General features: G+C 44.5%; 1 protein-coding gene across 4 annotated transcripts in view; it reads left to right on the top strand.

The window, feature by feature from the left end:
- PIBF1 (progesterone immunomodulatory binding factor 1) overlaps positions 1 to 24,903 on the top strand; it is a 245,362-nt gene that overhangs the window by 107,394 nt on the left and 113,065 nt on the right. For all 4 annotated transcript variants that reach the window (XM_030200619.1, XM_030200618.1, XM_030200616.1 and 1 more), the window contains exon 11: positions 20,156 to 20,321. In XM_030200619.1, the coding sequence (XP_030056479.1) occupies positions 20,156 to 20,321 (166 nt within the window). The remainder of the gene's footprint in view (positions 1 to 20,155; positions 20,322 to 24,903) is intronic.

Here is a 24,903-nt window from a genome sequence, read left to right as displayed (position 1 = left end):
CTAGATGGTCTGTATAATCACAAAACATCATTGTTCAGAAATTACTTCTTGCCAGAACTCCGGGTTTTGCCTTTTTTTTTTTTGTTCATACAGATATTGTTAAGAAAATGTCTAATGTCACAGTGTTAAAATAACACCAAAATTTGCACAAAAAAACCTGAACAGTTTTATGAAGTTTTCACTCTTAAAAGTAGGTGTTTTCTAAACTACTTGTTTTACTTAAGGAATAATAGGTATCTTTTTTTTTCTTTCTTTTTTAGTTTTGCCAGTATAATATTTTGAAAGATAGTGCTTGTAGCTAGCTGTGACTTATATGCCTTATTTAATCATAGTATGACAGATGCATTGAATTGCTCTAAATGCATGTCTTAGATTCTTCTAGAGCCTTCTTACAGTTGCTGGACATGCCCAGCGATTTTAGTTAGGCAGAAAAAAGATTGTTCACATTCATTCAAGATTCATCTACCAAGCCAAGAATGACAAATGTATACTACAGCTGAGATGTATAAAGAGTTAGGAAATCATTCAAATGACAGTCTGCTTAAGTCAATACAAAAAGAGCCTTTCATAGTTATGTCCCATGTCTGGATATAAGATGATTAGAGTGCTAGTGCACTTTTTTAAGCAGTTAAAATTATCTGGTTTAGTTCATTAAGCAGCATTAAGTAGAGATACTTTTGAAATCTGTACCTGTCTGCTGATGTATCTAAAACTTGCAGCCAGTGTTCCTGTTATCTCACTATACCTCTGGAAGGGCTGTATAATCTGGCCCTGTTATGGAATTACCCTGTCCCTGAAAAATTGCTGCAGGAGCAGAGGTTGTCTGATTCACTTGAAATTCAGTCCAGCTGAACTCCTGCCTCCTGAGCTTGCTGCAGGAAGAAGAAAAGGAGAGCAACTGCAAGGCAGGCCCTTCTGCCCTGTTTTGACTGCTGATTTGAATTGTGAAATTCATGGCAGCGATCAGCCCTGTGAAGCAGAAGAGGACAGTGTTGAAATGCAGCTGCTTTCCTGCTGGCTGATCAGTGGAGCAGGGGTGGGAAGGTTTAAGAAACAATTGTTTTCTTGCTGTTTATTTTTATTTTTTTAAGAAAAGGGCTGGGAGGAGTGAATGAGGAAAATTTTAAGAAAGAGTTAAGGGGTCATTTTGAATAGGAAGGAGATGAGAAAAGTAAAGATGGGCTATCTGAAAGAAGAGCTGAGAAAAGAATGCAGATGTACATTTGAGGGGAGAATGTGGAATGAGAACAGGAAGGGATTATAAAAAGGACTTGGGGTGGAGAGAGGACGGGAAAAAGGCTGTGCAACCAAGGGGACAAAAAATGCTTTCTCTGGATCCTCCCCCAGGATCCTAGAACCACCATTTTTCTCTATTTTGCTCCAGCTCCATCATCCCTACTTTTGGTCTCTCATTGTTTCCTTTTCTATCCCCATCCTCTTCCTCTTTCTTCTTGCCCATCCTCCTTCTCACCATTTCCAATCTTTCCTCCTTCTCTATTTATACTCATTTTATATTTCTCATTTTCTTAAGGCCAAAGACAGTTTACATAAAGCACAAAATGCATTTACCTGCAAATTCTATATAGTACGACTAGAGTTACTTGCACAAATCCGGGCATATTCAAATTTGCACGTGCAACTCAATTGGTTAACAAGTCAATCAGTGCTAATAATTGCATATTAGGCAATTAGCGGCACTAATTAGAATTTATGTGCACCGTTCGCTAAGTGTATTCTATAAAGTAGTCTGCGTAAATTGTACCGCATGGATTTCAGCGGTAGGCATGGTTATGTGAGGAGCATGAGCGGGTTGTGGATGTTCCTAAAATTTATATCAGTGTTATAGAATAACCATTCCATGTCTAAAGTTAGGCGTGGATATTTACACTAGCTTTTCATTGGTGTAAATGGCTTCACTTAAATGTTAGTCGTGTGGACGGCACGACGCATATTCTATAAACCACACCTAACTTGAGGCACGGTTTATAGAATATGCATAGGCATGTTTTCCATGCCAATTTTTTTGGTGCTAAATATAGAATCGGACCCTTAGTACATGAAAGATGTAAACAGACAGAAGGAACATTAAGCACAATTAAGATGCATCCTGATTTTCCATCTTCTTCTCTGCCCCCATCCCCAGTCTTTCTGCTTTCTACTTCTCCCATTTCTGATGATGCTGGTGCCCACCTTAAGTTCTGCCTCCTTTTCTACTTCTTTTCTTCTCCTTTCCCACATTAATACAGACATTTCCCATCCATAAAATACCCAAAAAAAGCAAAATTAAATTATTTCCCCCAAAAGTTGAACAACTATTTGTAGTTTGCCAAATAAATTTACTTAATTTAATATGCAAATTAATTAAAATTTATGCAAATAAACGTAATTATTGCAGACTTTACCTCTTGCTGCAGAAACTTGAAAATTTGCCACATGAATCTGGGATCTGTCTTTATTATAGCCTTGTCTTCATTAGTATTCTAGAACTGTTGAATTGCTTTTAATTAGAAACTTCATTTGTTTGTTCTTCAACTGCCATATTTTGTGTAATTGTGATAACCAGCCAGCTAAGGGCCCCTTTTACAAAGTGAGGTGAGCCCAATGTGGGCTTACCGCTCACTAAAAAGGAAGTACCGCTGGGCTATCGCAGCAGCTCGGCGGTAGTTCCAACCCCCGGTGCTTTGAGGGGAGGGGAATCATAATGCACTGTAAGTTGTGGTTTGGCAAGTGTGCCAGAGTAGCATATTTTCCTTTTTTAATGTTATATAACTGGTCCCCTAGAAAGGAAAAAAATAAGTCCTCTCTAGATATTTTTTAATGCCATAAAATCAGGAGGCTTGAAACCAATTTTGGACCTCTAAAATCTCATTTTGTATCTGGTGAAGGAATTGTTCGAGATGGATTCATTCCAGACCATTGTCCTTCAATTGATATGAAGGATTCTTATGCTCAGTGGGCCTAAAAGGTATATTCAAGCATATCGTCATACCCAATTCACAAAGAGTTTGAAATTTATAGTCATTGCCATTCATTATCAATACAGTTTTACCCTTCAGTCTAACTGCTGCGGGATGCTTTAAAAATGTCTAGCAGTTGCTGCTGCATGCCCTAGAATGCAAGGGGTGTTTAATTTCTCTGCCTGGGTCACCTGCTGATAATGCACTCAATCTGAGAGCATGTAAAAGGCCTGAAAGAAGATATTCAATCTCTTACCTTCTCTGGGTTTCCTTATCAAATTTGAGAAGTCCAGCATAGATACCTCCCACTGGTTTCTTCATACCGTTGCTTTTGGTTGTATTCAGGTGTTTTCCTCATTTGAAATCATATAGCAGATTTCTGCAATGTCCAGGGTGCTAATTGGTGGAACTTACTGCCAGTGGCAATCAAGGGTTAGCCTAATTACTTAGTATTTCAGAAAAGACTGAAAACATTCATTTTTGAGAGGTTTCTACCCATTGATGGAGTATGTTAGATTGTAACTGGCTATCAATGGTTTATTATTTAGTTCTTGTTTGTATCTTATTTCTGCTACTCTGCTCTTTCTTGATATTTTGTTTATGGTATTGTAAACCTTGCCTGTTGTTTTATTTATTGTAAGCCACATTGAATGAGTATGTTTAGGATAATGTGGGGTATAAATGTCAAAATAAATAAAATGTTAAAAGGAAAATGTAAAAAAAAAAAACACTCGCTATTGAGATATATTGGAAATAGTCTGCTGCTCGCTGTAGATCCGAGTCTGTTCTTTATCCAGCCCTACAACAGGCAGGTAAGGCTGGAGGAATCAGTTACAGGCTGGCTGGTGAAGTTGAATATAGTATGTAATCTTGTAAAAGAGTGAAATTACAGAGGGACTTGAGAACACAAGCAATAGAACTATAGGTGTAGCTTAGAGTACATTCTGTTTCTTTGACTAAACATGCATTCTCTCAGATATGATGAAAAGGGAGGGGGGGGACACAAACTCCTTGCCCAGCATGCTTTCAGACAAGGCAAGCCAATAAGGAAAGCCCACTGAGAACAGGGAATGTGTGCTCAAAAAGGGCCAGTCACAGAGATCTACAAAACTACAGGGACTGTAGTTCAAACACAACAAAAGTGCTTAATATACCCAGACATTCTCCGAGGACAAGCAGGCTGCTTGTTCTCACGACTGGGTGACGTCCGCGGCAGCCCCCACCAACCGGAAGAAGCTTCGCGGGCGGTCCGCACGCAGGGCACGCCCACCGCGCATGCGCGGCCGTCTTCCCGCCCGTGCGCGACCGTTCCCGCCAGTCCTTTCTTTTCCGCGCCTGGAGAGAGTCGTGCGACTGCCGCTCTCTCTTAGTCAGCCCCGGAAAACCGTCGCGTTCTTCGTGAATTCGTTTATTTTTTGTTTCTGTTGCCGCGCGCTCCAGTTTTCTTTTTTCCTTTAAAAAAAAAAGAGAGCATGCGCTTTATTTCCCTCGTTTTCTAGTGAGGGCGTCGCGTTGCGGCCTTGTGGCCGCGCGGTCGATTATTTTTCGAGGTGTGATTTACCGCCACCATCGACGACTTTAACTTCGCCGACGCGATTTTTCCGTCGATGTCCTCGAAGGTCTCGAGTGGATTTAAGAAGTGTGGTCGGTGCGGCCGGCCGATCTCGCAGACCGACACCCACGTTTGGTGCCTCCAGTGCCTCGGGCCGGAGCACAATATCAAGTCGTGTTCTTTGTGTCTTGGTCTCCGGAAACGGACTCAGGTTGCGAGGCAAGTTCTGCGGGACCGTCTTTTTGGAACTTGAGCCGGCCCCTCGACGTCGACCTCGACAGCATCGGTATCGACGGCCGGTTCTTCGGTACCGGTATCGAGGCCCGAGAAATCGGCACCGATGGCATCGACCCCAGGAGCACAGGTCCCGTCGGCCCGCCGGTCCTCCGGTGAGGGTAGGGGTGAGAGGCCGCGTGGGCAATCGGCCCCGGTCACTCCCTCGGCCCATGGCCCTCGGGACCGAACCCTGTCTGACCCGGTTCCTCGAGACCGAGGGGGATCGACCTCCTCCTCCTCCATTCCACCTGGCACCGATGACGGGCACCGCAAGAAATCCAAGAAGCACCGTCATCGGTCGCCTTCGATGCACCCGGCGCTCGGTACCGGCGAGGAGTCGACGCCGAAGCGTCCGCGTCGAGAGGAGAGATCCCCTTCGGTAGTGGAGGTACCGACGCGTCAGGGTCCCAGCACTTCGGTGCAGTCTCCTGGACCCGAGCAGCTTCCGGCACCGACACCTCTACCGGCCCCCCCGCCTTTCCCGGCAGCGGGCCTGGACGAGTGCCTCCGAGCCATCCTTCCGGGGATCCTGGAAGGGCTGATGCGCCAGGCTGTGCCGGCGCCGGGGGTGCTTGCGCCCTCGGCGCCGTTGACTGTGGCGCCGGCGAGCTCTAGCCCGGTGCCGAGGCCGTCGACACCGCCGCCGCTTGCGGCGCCGGTCTTGACCGCCACGCACGTGGAGTCCCCGTCGACGTCGATGGAGGGAGCTTCGTCCCCGCCGGCGCGGGAGTCCACCGCTCGACGACACCGAGGCCTCGGTGCCTCGACGTCGAGCCGGGCCCGGTTAAGGAATCAGCTACATGAGCTTATGTCCGATACCGAGGAAGAGGCCTCGTGGGGGGAAGAGGAAGACCCCAGGTATTTCTCCTCAGAGGAGTCTGCGGGTCTTCTCTCGGACCCCACGCCTTCACCAGAGAGGAAGCTCTCGCCTCCTGAGAGCCTCTCCTTTGCCTCCTTTGTAAGGGATATGTCTATTTGCATTCCCTTCCCCGTGGTCTCTGTGGATGAGCCGAGGGCTGAGATGCTCGAGGTCCTCGACTATCCATCACCACCTAGAGAGTCCTCCACGGTGCCGTTGCACAATGTCCTCAAAGAGACACTGCTTCGGAACTGGATGAGACCGCTATCTAATCCCATCATTCCCAAGAAAGCAGAGTCCCAGTACAGAATCCACTCGGACCCAGAGTTAATGCGGCCCCAATTGCCCCATGACTCGGCGGTCGTGGATTCTGCTCTCAAGAGGGCACGGAGTTCGAGGGATACCGCCTCGGCGCCCCCGGGGCGGGAGTCTCGCACTCTGGACTCGTTTGGGAGGAAGGCCTACCAATCCTCCATGCTCGTGACCCGCATCCAGTCGTACCAGCTCTATACGAGAATCCACATGCGGAACAATGTGAAGCAACTGGCGGACCTGGTCGATAAGCTCCCGCCGGAGCAGTCCAGGCCTTATCAGGAGGTGGTCAGGCAGCTGAAGGCGTGCAGAAAGTTCCTGTCCAGGGGTATCTATGACACCTGTGACGTGGCATCTCGTGCTGCGGCCCAAGGTATAGTGATGCGCAGGCTCTCATGGCTGCGTGCCTCTGACCTGGACAACCGCACCCAGCAGAGACTGGCCGACGTCCCTTGCCGGGGGGGATAATATTTTTGGTGAGAAGGTCGAGCAGCTGGTGGACCAACTGCATCAGCGGGAAACCGCCCTCGACAAGCTCTCCCACCGGGCGCCTTCAGCATCCACCTCAGCAGGTGGACGTTTTTCCCGGGCCCGGCAGGCTGTGCCCTATTCTTTTGCAAAGCGTAGGTACACCCAGCCGGCCCGAAGGCCTCGTCAGGCACAGGGACAGCCCCAGCGCGCTCGTTCTCGTCAACAGCGTGCGCCTAAGCAGCAAAAGCCGGGGACGGGCTTTTGACTGGATCCACGGGAACATAGCCGCCCTCAAAGTGTCCATACCGGACGATCTGCCGGTCGGAGGGAGGTTAAAATTTTTTCACCAAAGGTGGCCTCTCATAACCTCCGACCAGTGGGTTCTCCAAATAGTGCGGTGCGGATACGCCCTGAATTTGGCCTCCCTGCCACCAAATTGTCCTCCGAGAGCTCAATCCTTCAGCTCCCATCACAAGCAGGTACTTGCAGAGGAACTCTCCGCCCTTCTCAGCGCCAATGCGGTCGAGCCCGTACCACCCGGGCAAGAAGGGCAGGGATTCTATTCCAGGTACTTCCTTGTGGAAAAGAAAACAGGGGGGATGCGTCCCATCCTAGACCTGAGAGGCCTGAACAAATTCCTGGTCAAAGAAAAGTTCAGGATGCTTTCCTTGGGCACCCTTCTGCCAATGATTCAGAAAAACGATTGGCTATGTTCCCTGGATTTAAAGGACGCATACACTCACATCCCGATACTGCCAGCTCACAGACAGTATCTCAGATTCCGCCTGGGCGCACGACACTTTCAGTATTGTGTGCTGCCCTTTGGGCTCGCCTCTGCCCCACGAGTGTTTACAAAGTGCCTCGTGGTGGTAGCGGCATATCTACGCAAGCTGGGAGTGCATGTGTTCCCATATCTCGACGATTGGCTGGTCAAGAGCACCTCGGAGGCAGGAGCCCTCCGGTCTATGCAGTGCACTATTCAACTTCTGGAGCTGCTGGGGTTTGTGATAAATTACCCAAAGTCCCATCTCCAGCCAACACAGTCTCTGGAATTCATAGGAGCTCTGCTGAATACCCAGACGACTCGGGCCTTCCTTCCCAAAGCGAGGGCCAACAACCTCCTGTCCCTGGCTTCGCAGACCAGAGCGTCTCAGCAGGTCACAGCTCGGCAGATGTTGAGACTTCTGGGTCATATGGCCTCCACAGTTCATGTGACTCCCATGGCTCGTCTTCACATGAGATCTGCTCAATGGACCCTAGCTTCCCAGTGGTTTCAGGCCACCGGGAATCTAGAAGATGTCATCCGCCTCTCCACCAGCTGCCGCACTTCACTGCTCTGGTGGACCATCCAGACCAATTTGACCCTGGGACGTCCATTCCAAATTCCGCAGCCCACGAAAGTGCTGACGACGGATGCATCTCGCCTGGGGTGGGGAGCTCATGTCGATGGGCTTCACACCCAGGGTCTGTGGTCCCTCCAGGAAAAGGATCTGCAGATCAACCTCCTGGAGCTCCGAGCGATCTGGAACGCACTGAAGGCTTTCAGAGATCGGCTGTCCTACCAAATTATCCAAATTCAGACAGACAATCAGGTTGCAATGTATTACACCAACAAGCAGGGGGGCACCGGATCTCGCCCCTTGTGTCAAGAAGCCGTCGGGATGTGGCGTTGGGCTTGCCAGTTCGGCATGCTCCTCCAAGCCACATACCTGGCAGGTGTAAACAACAGTCTGGCCGACAGACTGAGCAGAGTCATGCAACCGCACGAGTGGTCGCTTCATTCCAGAGTGGTACGCAAGATCTTCCGAGAGTGGGGCACCCCCTCGGTGGACCTTTTCGCCTCTCAGACCAACCACAAGCTGCCTCTGTTCTGTTCCAGACTACAGGCACATGGCAGGCTAGCGTCGGATGCCTTTCTCCTCCATTGGGGGACCGGCCTCCTGTATGCTTATCCTCCCATACCTTTGGTGGGGAAGACCTTACTGAAGCTCAAGCAAGACCACGGCACCATGATTCTGATAGCGCCCTTTTGGCCCCGTCAGATCTGGTTCCCTCTTCTTCTGGAGTTGTCCTCAGAAGAACCGTGGAGATTGGAGTGTTTTCCGACTCTCATCTCGCAGAACGACGGAGCGTTGCTGCACCCCAACCTTCAGTCCCTGGCTCTCACGGCCTGGATGTTGAGGGCGTAGACTTCACTGCGTTGGGTCTGTCTGAGGGTGTCTCCCATGTCTTGCTTGCCTCTAGGAAGGATTCCACTAAAAAGAGTTACTTTTTCAAGTGGAGGAGGTTTGTCGTTTGGTGTGAGAGCAAGGCCCTAGAACCTCGTTCTTGCCCTGCACAGAACCTGCTTGAATACCTTCTGCACTTATCAGAGTCTGGCCTCAAGACCAACTCAGTAAGGAATCACCTTAGTGCGATTAGTGCTTACCATTATCGTGTGGAAGGTAAAGCCATCTCTGGAGAGCCTTTAGTCGTCCGATTCATGAGAGGCTTGCTTTTGTCAAAGCCCCCTATCAAGCCTCCTACAGTGTCATGGGATCTCAACGTCGTCCTCACCCAGCTGATGAAACCTCCTTTTGAGCCACTGAATACCTGCCATCTGAAGTACTTGACCTGGAAGGTCATTTTCTTGGTGGCAGTTACTTCAGCTCGTAGAGTCAGTGAGCTTCAAGCCCTAGTAGCTCACGCTCCATATACCAAATTTCATCACAACAGAGTAGTGCTCCGCACCCACCCAAAGTTCCTGCCGAAGGTGGTGTCGGAGTTCCATCTTAACCAGTCAATTGTCTTGCCAACATTCTTCCCCAGGCCGCATACCCGCCCTGCTGAACGTCAGTTGCACACATTGGACTGCAAGAGAGCATTGGCCTTCTACTTGGAGCGGACACAGCCCCACAGACAGTCCGCCCAATTGTTTGTTTCTTTCGACCCTAACAGGCTAGGGGTCGCTGTCGGGAAACGCACCATCTCCAATTGGCTAGCAGATTGCATTTCCTTCACTTACGCCCAGGCTGGGCTGGCTCTTGAGGGTCATGTCACGGCTCATAGTGTTAGAGCCATGGCAGCGTCAGTGGCCCACTTGAAGTCAGCCACTATTGAAGAGATCTGCAAGGCTGCGACGTGGTCATCTGTCCACACATTCACATCACATTACTGCCTCCAGCAGGATACCCGACACGACAGTCGGTTCGGGCAGTCGGTGCTGCAGAATCTGTTTGGGATTTAAATCCAACTCCACCCTCCAGGACCCGAATTTATTCTGGTCAGGCTGCACTCTCAGTTAGTTGTTCTTCGTAGGTCAATTTCTGTTATGCCCTCGCCGTTGCGAGGTTCCATTGACCTAGGTTCTTGTTTTGAGTGAGCCTGAGAGCTAGGGATACCCCAGTCATGAGAACAAGCAGCCTGCTTGTCCTCGGAGAAAGTGAATGATACATACCTGTAGCAGGTGTTCTCCGAGGACAGCAGGCTGATTGTTCTCACCTACCCTCCCTCCTCCCCTTTGGAGTTGCATTTCATCTTTTTGCTTGTCATTCAACTGGCGGGAACGGTCACGCACGGGCGGGAAGACGGCCGCGCATGCGCGGTGGGCGTGCCCTGCGTGCGGACCGCCCGCGAAGCTTCTTCCGGTTGGTGGGGGCTGCCGCGGACGTCACCCAGTCGTGAGAACAATCAGCCTGCTGTCCTCGGAGAACACCTGCTACAGGTATGTATCATTCACTATATGATCTGCTCCAATGCAAATGGGAGCAGAACAAATACTGTTCAGGATTTTTTGAAAAGTCAAGTTAGTTTTGCTGAACATAGAATGAACATCCATCCACCCTAATGTCATCTGCTTTAAATCAACATTTCAGAATAGGGAGCCAGCAGTAGTGGAACTGTTCTATTTTGAAATATTTAAGTAGGAGGAAAAACTTTCAATTTCCCCCTAAACCAGATTTCAACATTTATTTAACAAGCATTTCCTTGTTGGCAAGTGTAACACTTTTGACAAATTTACTTGTTACAACTTATCAGCTAGAATGTTATTTCAGGTAATAGTCTATTAGTGCATTTAATGTAATATGCACTGAGAATAAAACTATCCAATCTGCTGGGGAAAAAAAGTCTTTTATCTCAAAAAGTGAAGACCTGCCGTGTCAATTAGCTATTACTTTATTATTATGCCTTCATGTATGGAACCTCATGGAAAATGTTGTCTGGTTTTTAATGCCAATAGATATTGGTGCAAAATGTATGGGGTTCTAAGTAGGGTTTTTTGTTTGTTTATTTTACAAAATTGATACTGTTTTTTAAGTTTAAAGTTTCCAGGTTTTTGAAAGTCCAATCAGCATTTCTGAAGGAGCTCCAATCTAAATTGGTATTGCCATTGATTTTTTTCCTCCAAAGTCTTTCTACTTCAGTTTGTAAATCATAATATGTTACTTTTCTTTTTTTTTTTTTTTAAATTCCATGTACTATCACCGGGTATTGCCACATCTATAAACCACATTTCGTTTGTGTGACCATGATGACAGGAGTGTTGTCTTCCAAGTGCTTGTCAGTTATAATAATAATAATCATAATAAGAATATCAGGGAGATAAAATCAGAGAGAGTCAGGAAACAATACAAATGATCAGAGGAGTGTTTGAAGAGCTGAAACAGGTAGTGAGAGTCGGTTCACAAATCTCAAGAGAGCTACCAGTTGAGCGGGGTGTACTGCAAGGATCGGCTTTGTCGGCCTTATTATTCATTGTTTATCACAGTTGGGCCACCTTTTTGATTTGTGGGCATTTTTTATCGGTTTTATACCGATGTGTACTTTTTATCCCCATAGTTGCATGGGGATTGCTTTGGATGATCAATTGAGTAGGTGTTATGATTCTGCCGGTTTGGCAGGGGAAGGGGGTGGACTTCATTCCTGATTGGCTGTCAGGGTTTGTACTGACGTCAGGGGGTAGTACTTTAGCCTGCATGTCTCTGCTTTCCCTGCTTTGGCGTTACATTTCTTTGTGACTAAAAGCCGGTGCAAGTCTCTGCCAGTACGTTGTGCTGTGCTCTGGCTTTGATCTGTTTTCCTGTTCAGGGATTCTTTTCCTTCCCCTTTGTTTGCGTTAGCTGGTTACAGCATGTGTGTGTGTGTGTGTGTGTGTGTGTGTGTAATCAGTTCTTGACTCCAGCTGGACTTTCCCTCACTGCTTGCTGTTCTCTGTGGGAAGCCAGCTGCTTGTTTGTTCTGTGGGGGGCTGGGCTCCCGTTGGGCTGCTGACTCAGCAGGCTGCTGGTTGGCAGCTTTGTCCCTGGTTGTTTGTTTACTTAAGGATCTCTCTCCCTTGTGTTCCTGCTTGCTGGCTCAGTAAGTTTAACCCCCTGTGTACTGTGGCTCAGCCTCTGTCTTCTGGGTATTCTGTCAGAGGTTTTCCTTTTTTTTTTTCCTGTGTCTTTTCCATGGTATTTGGTTGGGGCTTAGGTTACCCTTTTGGTTGCTGCTCCTGTCTCTGGCTTGTAGGGTTGGTGTGTTCATTCTCCCCTCTGCCCTGGGGTGGGGGTCCCGGGCTGCGGGGTCCCCGGGTCAGGGGGGTCTTTTGGGCTGTTGTCTCCACATCCGCCTATGGTTACAGGGGCCTTTCTGTATTAGTTACCTTGCCCTGCGCCAGTCCCCTGGGAGGGTGTGGCCCCGCTCTGGTTCTTTGGTTTCCCCTGCCCTGTGGCTGGTGTACAGGGCGTGGCTGGCACCTCGGGGTCCTGGGGGGACTCCTGGGATCTTTTCTCCCCTTCCTGGGTGTGTCTGGGTTCGAGTTCGGCCGTGAGGCCCGTACGAGTGGCTCTGAGTGTCTGGGTTCCTGTTCGGCCACGAGGCCCGTTTGTATGCCTATTTCCCTTTCTTCCTGAGGCACTGGAGGAAGGGGCAGGCTAGGGGTTTGAGTAGTTGGGGCGTGCAGTGGGGGGTCGGTCTCCCCCCAGCCTTGGTCTGCGATCTGCGGGGCCTCGGCCGGGGCTCAAGGGCTCACTACCAACCCCACAGATTACAGTAGGTATATGGGGCAGGTGAAGGATTGGATGGCATTACATGGAATGTGTTTGAATGTAGATAAGACTGAGGTGATAATTGTGGGGAGGACTGAACATAATTTATGACCTGGAAGGATAAATATGGGTGATAAATATGTACCTGTGCAAAAGGAGATGAGATTATTAGGGGTCCAACTAGATACTGCATTGAACATGAGTGTTCAGGTTTGGGTTTTTTTTCAGTTCCATGTGCTTCATAAGCTTAAACTGATGTTGTCCACTTATAATTTAAGACCTGTTGCCCAGCGGATACAGTTTAAGGTCCTGACACTTTTCCAATGAACCTTGTATGCGGTTGCTCCTGCCTATTTTTGAGAAATTTTAAAGGTAAATCATCCTACAAGATCCTTGAAATCAGATTTTAAGAATGCAATATTTATTGGATCCATTTATGCAATTGCACTGTGCAGAGACAAGGACTTCATCATTTACAGTGGCTGGTACACATCTATGGAATTTGCTCAAAGGTCACTTAAGTTTATGCAGTGCTCAAAGGTCACTTAAGAAGCAGCTTAAAACTCTTAGGTTTTAAGGTGGTATAAAAATTTTAAATAAACTACATCCACTGCTAAAGCAAATCGAAAAGTATGATAGTTGAATCAACCAGTTTAAACAAAATCATCAATTTCAAACAAACCAACATTTGTTCTACACAAACCTCTGGGAAATTGAAGACATGTCAATGCATACCCTGACAAAGCCAAATCCTTGAAATTCTGAAGAGGTATCAGGGATAATCCACAAGAACACAACAAAGGACCCAACAAGTTAAGTAGTGTGTGTGCCCAGACAAGATGCCCAGTGTTGTGATAATGACTGAAGTGATCAGGCATAAAGCAAGAAAGGTTATGGACTGAAGTGCATGGATTCAGGCTCAAATATTTGATCAGTCTCCAGGACAGAATGGCTGTTCAGTTAAACTACTAAGCACTGACAAAACAGAGGAATGGATGGCAACTGGCAGAACATTTCTGATGAAAGATAAAACAAGGGTCCTATTGCAAGCAACTACAGACCAATCACATGCTTGCTGACAATGTTCAAATTGCTAGCTAGAATTTAGCCTATTCAGGATTGAATCATATGTCTGTAAATTCTTTCTACCCTCCTGAACAAAAGGGCAGATGCCGAGATTCATGTGGAATGAAGGACCAGCTTCTCATCGACAAAATGATGAAACATTTGAGGAGATGGAGAACAAGTCTACAAATGACCTGGCTAGAATGCAAGAAAGCCTTTCACTCACTACCTGCAGTGTTTGAAAATATGTGGAATTAGTGAAAAGGTCCCGAATATGCCAGAAAAAGCCATGAAGCACAACAACGTTATTAGTAAATAGACAAGAACTGAGAAATATGAGCATCAGAAGGGGAATATGCCATGGGGGACTCACTATCACTCTTGTTATTCCACATTGCTTTGATCCCATTAATTTACATCCTGAACAAAATAAAACTGGGCTATGAAGTGTCAAAAAAGAGTGGAAAAATTTGCTATTTACTGTATGTAGATGATCTAAAGCTTCACAGAAAGTCAAGTAGAATAGAATCACTTCTAAACACAGTAAGAATTTACAGTGAAGATATAAAGCTGGATTTCAGTTTGACAAGTGTGCAAAGATCAGTATAAAGAAGGGCAAAGCTGAGGGGAAAAAAGGAGTACAGTATGCAAAACTGATAAAATGTTTACCCATAGACAACGGTTACAAGTATCTAGGAATTTTAGAATTTGGATAGCATCTTATATGAAGCAGTTAAAGATAAAACAAAATTGTAATACCTAAAGAAGGTCTGGAAAGTCCTAAACTCAAAACTGAATGGTGGAAACACTGTCAAGGTCATACATACCTGGAGCATTCCACTGGTCAGATATCTGTTGGAACTGTAATCTAGACTAGAAAACTTGAAAGCTGAAGACAGTGCACCATGCTTTGCATTCCCGAAGTGACATCAACTTAGGGGATGCAAAACATGATGCATGTAATATTGGTGGTTAGACAGACTGTAGATGAGTAAAGCAGAGACTGAATGAGTATATTAGGACCAGCAATGAGAAAATGTTAAAGTTTGTAGTGATCACATCATTAATGTGATAAGGAAGAAAAATGAGCACAGAACTGAACTGGAAGCTTGTTTGGCTAACTAGAAAAACAGCCTTTCATGGACAATACCTTAGAGCAGGGGTTCTCAATGTGGAAACTACCAGGAATTGGCAATGGCTGCAGCTGGGTACCCTCAAGAAGGAGACAGAAGGGCTAATTTTTGCAGTTGAGGAACAAGCTTTACAAACTAACTGCATGAAAGAGAATATTCCAACATATTTCAATTAATAGCAAATATAGACTTTATAATGAAAAAGATGAAACCATTGACTACTTGCTTAGTGAATATCGTAAAATCATCCAAACTGACTACAAACATCACAACAGGACAGCCACAATAATCCACTGGAGCTTGTACAAGAAGTATGACTTTAGATTCAGCAAATACTGGTATAACCACCATATAGAAAACATCATAGAAAATGAAAAAGTCAAGGTTTTATGGGTCTTTCAAATTACAATAGACCAACATTTGGAAAATAACACATCCAGAATCAAAAAATACTGTGATTTTCATTGACATTGTAGGTACCAGGAGATGCAAGAATTAAAGATAAGAAATTGAAAAAATGAATGCAGTATCGAGTTGAGAGTATGTTGGAGATTGTGTAAAACTACAATGTTTTAATAGTAAAAATAATAATTATCATTATTATACATGGCACATAACACAAACAAAGATTTGTCTGGTATCACTGGAGAATTTGAATTCATTCAGAAGCTTAGGAATTATCCAGATGTCTTCGTAAAATGTAGCTTGAACCATGCAAAACTGTTTTCTGTAAGTCCACTTTGTTCAAATCTGAAATTTTAAAAGTTTTGTAGAAGTTTATCAGTCTTGGTGAAATGCTGGCTAAGGCTACTACAACAGTAAGGATAACCCGATATGGCTTGTTCCTGAGTCTTGTCATTTCTATAGTGAGATTTTGATATCTTCGATCTCCTGGTTAAGCAGTGTCGATGAAAATCACAGTGGGGCCAATGTTTGATGCGATTTAACCAGCCAGAAACAGCTCCTGGGCCAGCATTAAATTTCCAGGTTTAGTGCCGGCAGCATCACCGCTGGCTAAATGTCGGGCCCAGTATTGTTTTCGGTTGCCATGATATATGATGTGTTATGTTCCAGTTGTCGGTCCGTTTGATTTCAAGAATCCCATAAAATCATGACTTTAATTTTCTATTACTTTTTCTACACAGTGGATAAACCAGTATTTGTTGACTCTATAGGCGTGCTTCTTTCACAAGCTCCAGTGGATCACTGTGCCTACCTTGTCATGACATTTGTAGTCAGTTTGGCCAATTTTTCTACATCCACTCAACAAGTAGTCAGTGATTTCATTTTTTTTTTCAGTACACAGTCTTGATTTGCTATTAGTCAAAATATGTTGAATATTCACTTTCATGCATTGTTTGTAAAGTTTGGTCCTGAACTGCAAAAGTCAATCCTTCTGTCTGCTTTTTGAGGGCACCTAACTGCAGCCATTGCTAATTCCTAGTGCTGTCCACGTTATTCTCAATTTCTCTAAGATATTGTCAGTATAAGGCCTTGTATTTCCAGTTAGCCAAATGGATTTCCAGTTGTTCAGTTCTGTACTCTTTTTTTTTTTTTTTCTGTTTTACCCTGATGATGTTTTCCCTGCAAACTTTGATTAACTTGTTACTTATTGCTGATCCTGATGTAATCATTCAGGACCTGTTTTTTCTTCCTCTACATTCTATTTTGGAGCAGACACCAGCTACCAATATAAATATAGCCAGTGGATGGTACTTTGACAGTACAAAGTATGGTGCATTGTCATCAGCTTTTGAGTTTTCCAATCTAGATTATCCATTTCCAGTTGGGTCCAGTCTACTAGTCCAGCTGTGTACCTGATTACTGGAATGAGAGAGACAGTTGCTGTGTTTCTGTCAGCCCTGCGTGCTGCAAGATTGTTTGTTGCTGCTTTCATTGGATTTTAGCTCTGTTGCATGTATGTGCCCTTTGGGACCGCAGTAGCTGTTTTAGCCCCTGACGCAGCCTCTAGTGAGGTGAAACGTGGCCACATCAGGACATTTTACAGAGTGGCACAAATAAAGCTTTTTTTAATCACATTAGACATGTGTTCTGCTCTTCTTTGGACTGATTTCTGCACTGCAGAACATTTTGTTCCTCTTCTGGTGTTTCCATATATATGTATGGCCTTGATGGTGTTTCCACCAATTAGGATTTTCTGGTCCCTCTTTAGGTATTCCAATTTTGTTTTAAACTGCTTAATGTAAGATGTTGTCTGATTCACAAATTCCTATGTACTTATAACTATTGTCTATGGGCAAATATTTTATGTTTCCCATTTTCAAATAGTTCTCCTTTTTCCTCAATTTTGGCCTTCTTTATACTGATCATCTCACATTTGTTAAACATAGAATTCATCTTTGTCTTCTTACTATGTTTAGCAGTGATTGTTTTAACTTTCAGCTTTCTTTAAGCTTTAGATCATCCATATTCAATAAGTGGGAGATTTTCCTCTCTGTTTTGACATTACATAGCCTAATTTTGTTTTGTTCGGGCTGTAAGTTAAAGGGATCAAAGCAATGTTGAATACTAAGGGTGATAATGAATCCCCTTGGAAAATTCCCCTTCTGATGTTCACATTTCTCAGTTCTTGTCAATTTACTAACAAAGTTGTTGACCTTTGTTTCGTGGCTTTTTCCAGCATACTCTGAGAATGTTCGGAATTAGTGAAAACATCCAAACACTGCACTATCCAAGTATGAGGTAGTGAGTGAAAGGTCTTCATGTAGTCTCTCCAGGCCTTTAGGAGATTTGTTCTCAGTCTTTCCAAAATTTTCAGTATAATTTTGTCGATGAGCAGTTGGTTCTTCATTCCATATGAATCTCTGCTGCTCCCCTATTTGTTCAGGAAGATACAAAGAATTCCCAGACTATGTATTATTTCCATACCTAGCTACAGAATAGGAAAGTAGCTTAAGTACCCAGTCTTTGTATTCGGTACTACAGATTATACTAGAAAAAAATATGCTGGAGTTTTTAAATACTGCTTTCACTAGTAACAAGAAATATACCTCTTGCTATTACACTCTGGACATAACTATCCTGTTATTCCAAATCTACTGTGATTTATATGATTTTAATGTAAGTCCTAGGAACAGCAAATAAAGGGCTTCTTTTACAAAGCCAATCTACCAATTCCCGCATGGCAAATGAGAAGAAGCCCATAGGAATTGAATGGTCTTTCTCTCATTTGCCGCACTGAGAATCAGTAGCGCAGCTTTGTAAGACAAGCCCAAAGACCTGTATAGTTCATCCCATTTGCCCAGTAAGGTGGATGCAGAACGTGCAGGTTATCCCCTCTGACTTTGTTTAGGGTTTATAACTGGAGTTGCATCAAGTTAGTTTTATTTGTTTTCAGGGTTAATATATGGGTCATTCCATTCCAAGTGGTCTAAACCTTCCCACCATCATGTCTCCAATTTTGTTCAAATTTTATCTGTTGCACGAGTCAGGTGTTAAACAAAGTTTCCCAAAATTTGAGGTCTCTAACTGCAATAGTTGCAGATCTAGACCACCTTTTCTGAAAGGTTGTCAGTCCATGAGTGCACGACATTTACCATTTATCAGTGTTGTAGAGCACAATTTTCTCTTTCAGATGATACTGTTGACAAGCTGATTCAATCACAAAAGAGAGGGAAAACAGTATACAAATACAACAAGGTATACAAAAAAAACAAAAAAAGAAGCAAACACTGGGCCTTCAGGATTGAGAAAAAATGGAGTCCTTTAATATCACAGATATCTGTGATATTAAAGGACTCCATTTTTTCTCAATCCTGAAGGCCCAGTCTTTGACAAGCTGATTCAGGCAGACTCTTTTTAAATAATTGGCTTTGAACTTTGGTACATTTTACCATTTGCGCTGACAGTGCCAACTTTGAAGAGATCCTGCAGGGCGGTTATAGATGCTGGTTAGTTGCAAATCTGGCAGTATTATGTCCAGCACAAGCATGATGCTTGTTCAAAATTTCAAGTCCGTATCTTTGCATGGAAGTTGTTGCAGTCTGAATATTGGTCCAAATTTGTTCCGATGAGTCGCAACCAATTTTGATGCACACTTTGAGTCAACTTGTTTGACTGGATTTTGCATCCATAATGTTAAAATGTATTTCATCGGAATTAGCATCAAAAACTGTACAGGATTTGAATTTTTTAGCCATTCTTATAAATGTGTTTGGATTTTATTAGACCCCAAAAATGGCATTCTGGTAAATGTCGCGCGCTCATGGACTGACAGCCTTTCAGAAAAGGGGTCTAGATCTGCAACTATTGCAGTTAGAGACCTCAAATTTTGGGAAATTTAGTTTAACACCTGATTCGCGCAAAAGATAAAATTTGAACAAAATTGGAGAACATGATGGTGGGAACATTTTTTTAATTTTAGACCACTTGGCATGGAATGACACATATTTGAGAAAGAGCAAACCTTTAATGACTCACCTGTGAATATGTTCAGTGAATTGCAATGCTTAATATTTTTCAGTTAACAAATTGATTCAGTTATAAGACTGGGTATTAGATTCAACTAAATTGATAAATATTTGGCCGATCTCTAGCTTATAAATTTTATGAAAGCTTTGGTGAAGGTACTAAATATATTACAATAGTTCCAGTGTAGTAGCAATTATTTAAGCCAAGTTGCAAACATGGAAATACTTACTTGATTCTTTTTTTTTACTATACTTCTAAGCAAATTATCTTATCTCTTTTGTAAACACAATTTTGATAAAGCTTGTTGATTAAAACAATACAGTAAGACTTAGTAAAGGTGATTATCAAGATAATCATTTTTCTTGGGAGCAATGTTTCCAAATGGGTTAGTGTTGTGCATGCCATGACAACAGCACAAATCATTCCTATGCCATGGTATGTGGAATATGAGCAGTAAGTCTGAGAGATTGAGAATAATGCTCACCATAGTACTGGTATATTCCTTTTGAAGTTAATAGTAATATGGTAACATAGTAAATTATGGCAAAGACCCACATAGTTAAGCAAAAGTTTTAAAAAGAGTGAAAAAAATACATGTAGGACACAATCACTGTGTATCCAGATAAAATGTATTTTACCACATTTTCATGGTGAGATTTATTTTGTGCATTCAACATAATTTATTTTCGAGGAGTATGGGTTGCTATCAAAGGCTTTTTACCATTAATCCATGCTATACTGAGATTTCTGTGTTTCTTCTCCCTTGGCCATGATTGATGTATTCAGCAATAATTGGTCTTTGGCTCCATATACTATGTTGTTTTTGCCCTTCTGGTCTATGATGATGTGGAAGGGAATGTTATCATAATCAATATGATCATATATTCTTTCAGCATCTATTGCAGTGAGCAGCTAATAGATTGGTGTACAATTATCACCCTTTGGAAGAAGTGTCCGTCCTCTTATTAGCCATTTTGGTATTAAGTCTCGACTGCCTGATGAATTATTTTTGCAGTTTGCCAGGTCTTTGTGAGAGATGTTAACAGTTTGAGCCAAAATTGTCTGTACATAGTTGTTTTGTTCTTTGTCAGGTACAGACAACTACAGCTCAGTACTGAGAGCAAAGTAGCAGAACTTCTACATCAAGCCAAACTGAAATCCTTTGAAGCTGAGCGTGCACACGTGGTGCAAGAAGAAATAACAGGAAATCTCAAACAATGTCAACTGGAATGTGAGAAGTATCAGAAAAAAGTTGAGGTATCTCTATTCAAGCAGTATAGGAATCATTGTTCAAATAAATATAAAAAATTGTATAACCTCTTAAGTAGGTTATTAGTTTCTATTTATAATTTGAGTATTAATGTATATGAATAAAATAACAGCTTTTTAATTATTTTTTTCATATTGAATATTATTTTCAAAGCCTAAAGCAGACTGACCATTTGGACAACTGGGCAGTGCCCGAGGGCCCAGTGCAGTTGGGGGCCCCAGGACCACCTCCCCACATGTCCGACATCTCTCCTCTGTCTCCGGGTCTAGCACTCCCCCCCCCCCCTCCTCCCCCCCCCCCCCCCCCCCCCCCCCCCACATTTACCTCAAAAGGCTCTATCTCCGTACAGGGCCCCGGCTATTTGCCACTGACCGGAACCTTCTCTCTGCCGTGGCCTGCCCCTTTTTGACGTAACTTCCTGCTTCCACAAGGATGGGCCATGGCAGAGAGGTTCAGGTCAGCAGCAGACAACCAGGGCCCTGTGTTCAGAAAGGGACTTTTGAAGTAAACGTGAGGGGAGATAGCCAGATTCAGGAACAGAGAGGAGAAAGGGTGAGATGTTGGCCTTGGGAAGGGAGAGAGATGTTGGATCTGGGAAAGGGAGGGAGGGAGGGGGCAGAGATCATGCATTGTGGGGGGGAAAGATATGGCACCCAGGTGCGGAGGGGAAAGGATATGGGACCCAGGGGTGGGGGCCTAGGACTCTCTTATTGCCTGGAGGCCCAGATGCCTGTCAGTCCACCTCTGTTCAAAGCTATTTACCAGGTAAATTGGTCTATCTATTGACTGGTCGTCAGCATGCACACATTGAGCCAAATTTAGGATAAGCATTCTCTGGTGTGGGGAAAGGACAGGCTAAGGAATATTTGTGCAGAGGTTTGATTTTGAAATCTAGGATATTGTTTTCTAGCATATTTTTGCCTGGAATAGGTTCCCTTTGAAAATTAACTACAAGGTGCATGGTTGCAAGGTACCTGTGTACTTTGCAGTTAAGTGGGTTTCCTAAAAATTGCCCCTGTAATGTCACTATGTTAAAGAAAAAAAAATAAATAATAATTTCAGGTTGTTGGTCTAACACTATCAGGCTCATTTTCGAAAGAGAAGGACGCCCATCTTTCGACACAAATCGAAAGATGGGCGTCCTTCTCCCAGGGTCGTCCAAATCAGTATAATCGAAAGCAGATTTTGGACGTCCCCAACTGAGACGGCCAAAGTTCAAGGGGGCGTATCGGAGGTGTAGCGAAGGCGGGATTTGGGCGTGCCTAACACATGGACATTCTTGACGCATAATGGAAAAAAAAGGGCGTCCCTGACAAGCACTTAGACGGCTTTACCTGGTCCTGTTTTTCTTACGACCAAGGCACAAAAAGGTGGCTGAAATGACCAGATGAGCACCGGAGAAAATCGGGGATCACCTCCCCTTACTCCCCCAGTGGTCACTAATCCCCTCCCACCCTCAAAAAACACCTTTCAAAATATTTTTTGCCAGCCTCTATACCAGCCTCAGATGTCATACTCAGGTCCATCACAGCAGTATGCAGGTCCCTGGAGCAGTTTTAGTGGGTGCAGTGCACTTCAGGCAGGCGGACCCAGGCCCATCCCCCTCCCTACCTGTTATGTTTGTGGAGGATCAGCAAGCCTTCCAAAACTCATCACAAACCAACTGTACCCACATCTAGGTGCCCCCCCTTCACCTGCAAGGGCTATGGTAGTGGTGTACAGTTGTGGGTAGTGAGTATTGGGGGGGGGGGGGGTTGGGGGCTCAGCAGACAAGGTAAGGGAGCTATGTTCCTGGGAGCATTTTATAAAGTCCACTGCAGTGCCCCCTAGGGTGCCCGGTTGGTGTCCTGGCATGTCAGGGGGACCAGTGCACTAGAAATGCTGGCTCCTCCCAAGACCAAAGGGCTTGGATTTGGTCATTTCTGAGATGGGCATCCTTGGTTTCCATTATCGCTGAAAATCAGAAACGACCAAGTCTAGGGACGACCATCTCTAAGGGCGACCAAAATTTTAAGATTTGGGCATCCCCGACCATATTATCGAAACGAAAGATGGACGTCCATCTTGTTTCGATAATATGGGTTACCCCGCCCCTCCATCAGGAGGTTTTGCGAGGACGCCCTCAACAAAACTTGGGTGTCCCTTTCAATTATGCTCCTCCATGTGACTTGCTGCTCATATTTGTTCAGATTTGTGTATGAGTGTGTGCTTTTTTTTTTTTCTCTCTCTCATATACCAACATTATTGAACCATTTATATTTTCGCTGGCTATGCTCCCTTGTTGACTCAGTGGAACATATAAGGAATTCTCTTTGAAGATGTTTCCAGTCAAGCCTTGTGTTTATTTTTTAATGGCAACAGGTGCTCTCCGTTACAAACATTAATTTTGTTATACATAGGACTATTGCATACCTTTCAACTGGGGTCTGAATTTGCTCTGCTTTCTTCTTCTACAGATAATGACCATGGTGTTTTCATATCACCTGGTCATGAGAGAGATACAAAGAAAAAAATTGGTAAATAGAAATTAGCCTAATTTTTTAAAACTTTTATTTAAAAAATCACAAGCAAAAATTATTGCTTGTGTTGAAGAAAAATATAAAAGTTGAATTCTGTAAGATCATTTTTGCTGTTTGTGACCGTCTCTGGGAAAAGATGACTAAATGACCAAAGTAGCAGATCCAAAATGTTGAGTAGCTGATTTTTGATGTCATGGGTTCATAAGCAGTCTGAAAAAGTTACGTTTAAAATTCTGTACGTTTTTTTTCTTTACGGACAAGCAGGCCTTCCATATTCTCACATCTGGGTGAAATCAACTGACAGAGTCCGGTGAGGACATTGACAAGCAAGATGATTGCAGAAATTACTAGCAGCATCCCATTGTGCATGTGCTGGTGCCTTCCTGCCCGGCACGCAAGCGCAGGTCCCTCAGTCTTTGTTTTTCTGCAGAGCAGGAACGACACAACGTGTTCTCCTCTCAATGCATTTTTTTCCTCTTCTTTAGCAGTGCTTTCCCATGCAGGCATTTTTGACCCTTTCACAATTATTTTATCTTTCCTGTTTATTGTATTCTGTTACTTTTTTAATTTTTTTTTTTAAGTATTTTTGTCTTTTCAATTCTTTTTCGCAATTTGCTAGGCCAGCTTAAACTGGAGTACTGACCTCAGTTTGAATGCTGCCCCTTTTTACAGTTCACAATTGAGGAGTTTTTGGCTGCAAATTTTTTCTCGATGTCCAAGACCCCCAGTGGCTTCAAAAGTTGTACCCATTATAATCTGGTGATTTCTGTGATGGACCCACATTTTTGGTGCATCGGATGCCTTGGGCCTGACCATGAGCCTAACTCTTATTTTCTCTATTTGAAAATGCAGTTGAAGACAGAAGGCATGGCACATCCAACAGGAGAGAAGTTTTGGCTCCTCAAAGGCTGATCCATCGACATTGGCACCAGAAGCATCGACCTTGATGACTGCTAAGACTCCACTACTACTGGGAATGCACCTCTCTTAACATCGGGTGCTGAAAGTAGACCCCGGAACTGCTCAGCATTAGACTTAACACCGAGGAAATGTACAGTTTTGATGTCGTCCTTGTCGGCACCAGTGGACTTCAATTCTGAGCCCAAGAAGCATCCACATCGCCGGTACTCAAGAAATGGCAGAACTGGGAAGAGCACTTCCTCTCTTTGATAGAGGTGCCGTTACTCATCTCCAAGAGCCAGGTTCCCACTTCCGGTTCAGCACCGACACCTCAGGCTGCCTCTCATGCCTTTGCAGATACCTTCCTTCAATGAGTGGTACTGAGCTATGCTCAGGAAGTAACTGGCACAGATATTCCAGTTCAAGCATTGAAGGTGCTTATGCCAACTGTGGATCAGCCCCAGATTCTTCCTGAGGCTCCATCTATGCCTGTGGAGAGATTCTAGGTGCCAACACCTCCAATGGTGTCAATGTTGGCCCATACATTACCACTCTTAACATCAAGGAGGAAGCTTCCCTGGAGTCTGAGGGTAGTATTGTACCTTGGCGCTCTTTGGGGTGTAAACATGGTTCCACTGAGCCAGGGCAAGCACAGACTTCCTCAGTCTGGTCTGAGTATGGTAAGGAGACTGACTGGGACTGCTCATGGGACTCGGAAGAGGGACTCTCATTACTTCTCAGAGGAAAAGTATTATGGGGTACCTTCTGATCCCTCCCCACCTCAAGAGAAACGTAGGTTTTGTCAAAGAGATGGCTTCAGCCATACCATTTAAGTTGGAGTTAGAGGAGGAGCCCAGGACAGAGATATTATCGGTTCTGGGCTGAGTCGCCTCCTAAGGAAAGGAGTTACAGTACCATTGCACCTTATCCTTAAAGATGCACTTACAAAGAACTGGTAATCTTACCTGTCAGTACACGTCACACTTATAAAGGTGGATACGCAGTATCGTATTCAGAAGGCTTCTGAGTTCGTGAGGGCACAACTGCCTCACCACTCTCTGGTTGTCAAATCCACCCTCAAACGAGCTAGGAGCTCCAGGATTTCTTCCTTGGCTCCCCCAGGTAGACAGGCTCTGACACTAGACTCATT

The sequence above is a fragment of the Microcaecilia unicolor genome, chromosome 4, assembly GCF_901765095.1.
Source record: "Microcaecilia unicolor chromosome 4, aMicUni1.1, whole genome shotgun sequence".
Taxonomy (NCBI): domain Eukaryota; kingdom Metazoa; phylum Chordata; class Amphibia; order Gymnophiona; family Siphonopidae; genus Microcaecilia; species Microcaecilia unicolor.
This window is presented reverse-complemented; position numbering and strand designations above follow the sequence as displayed.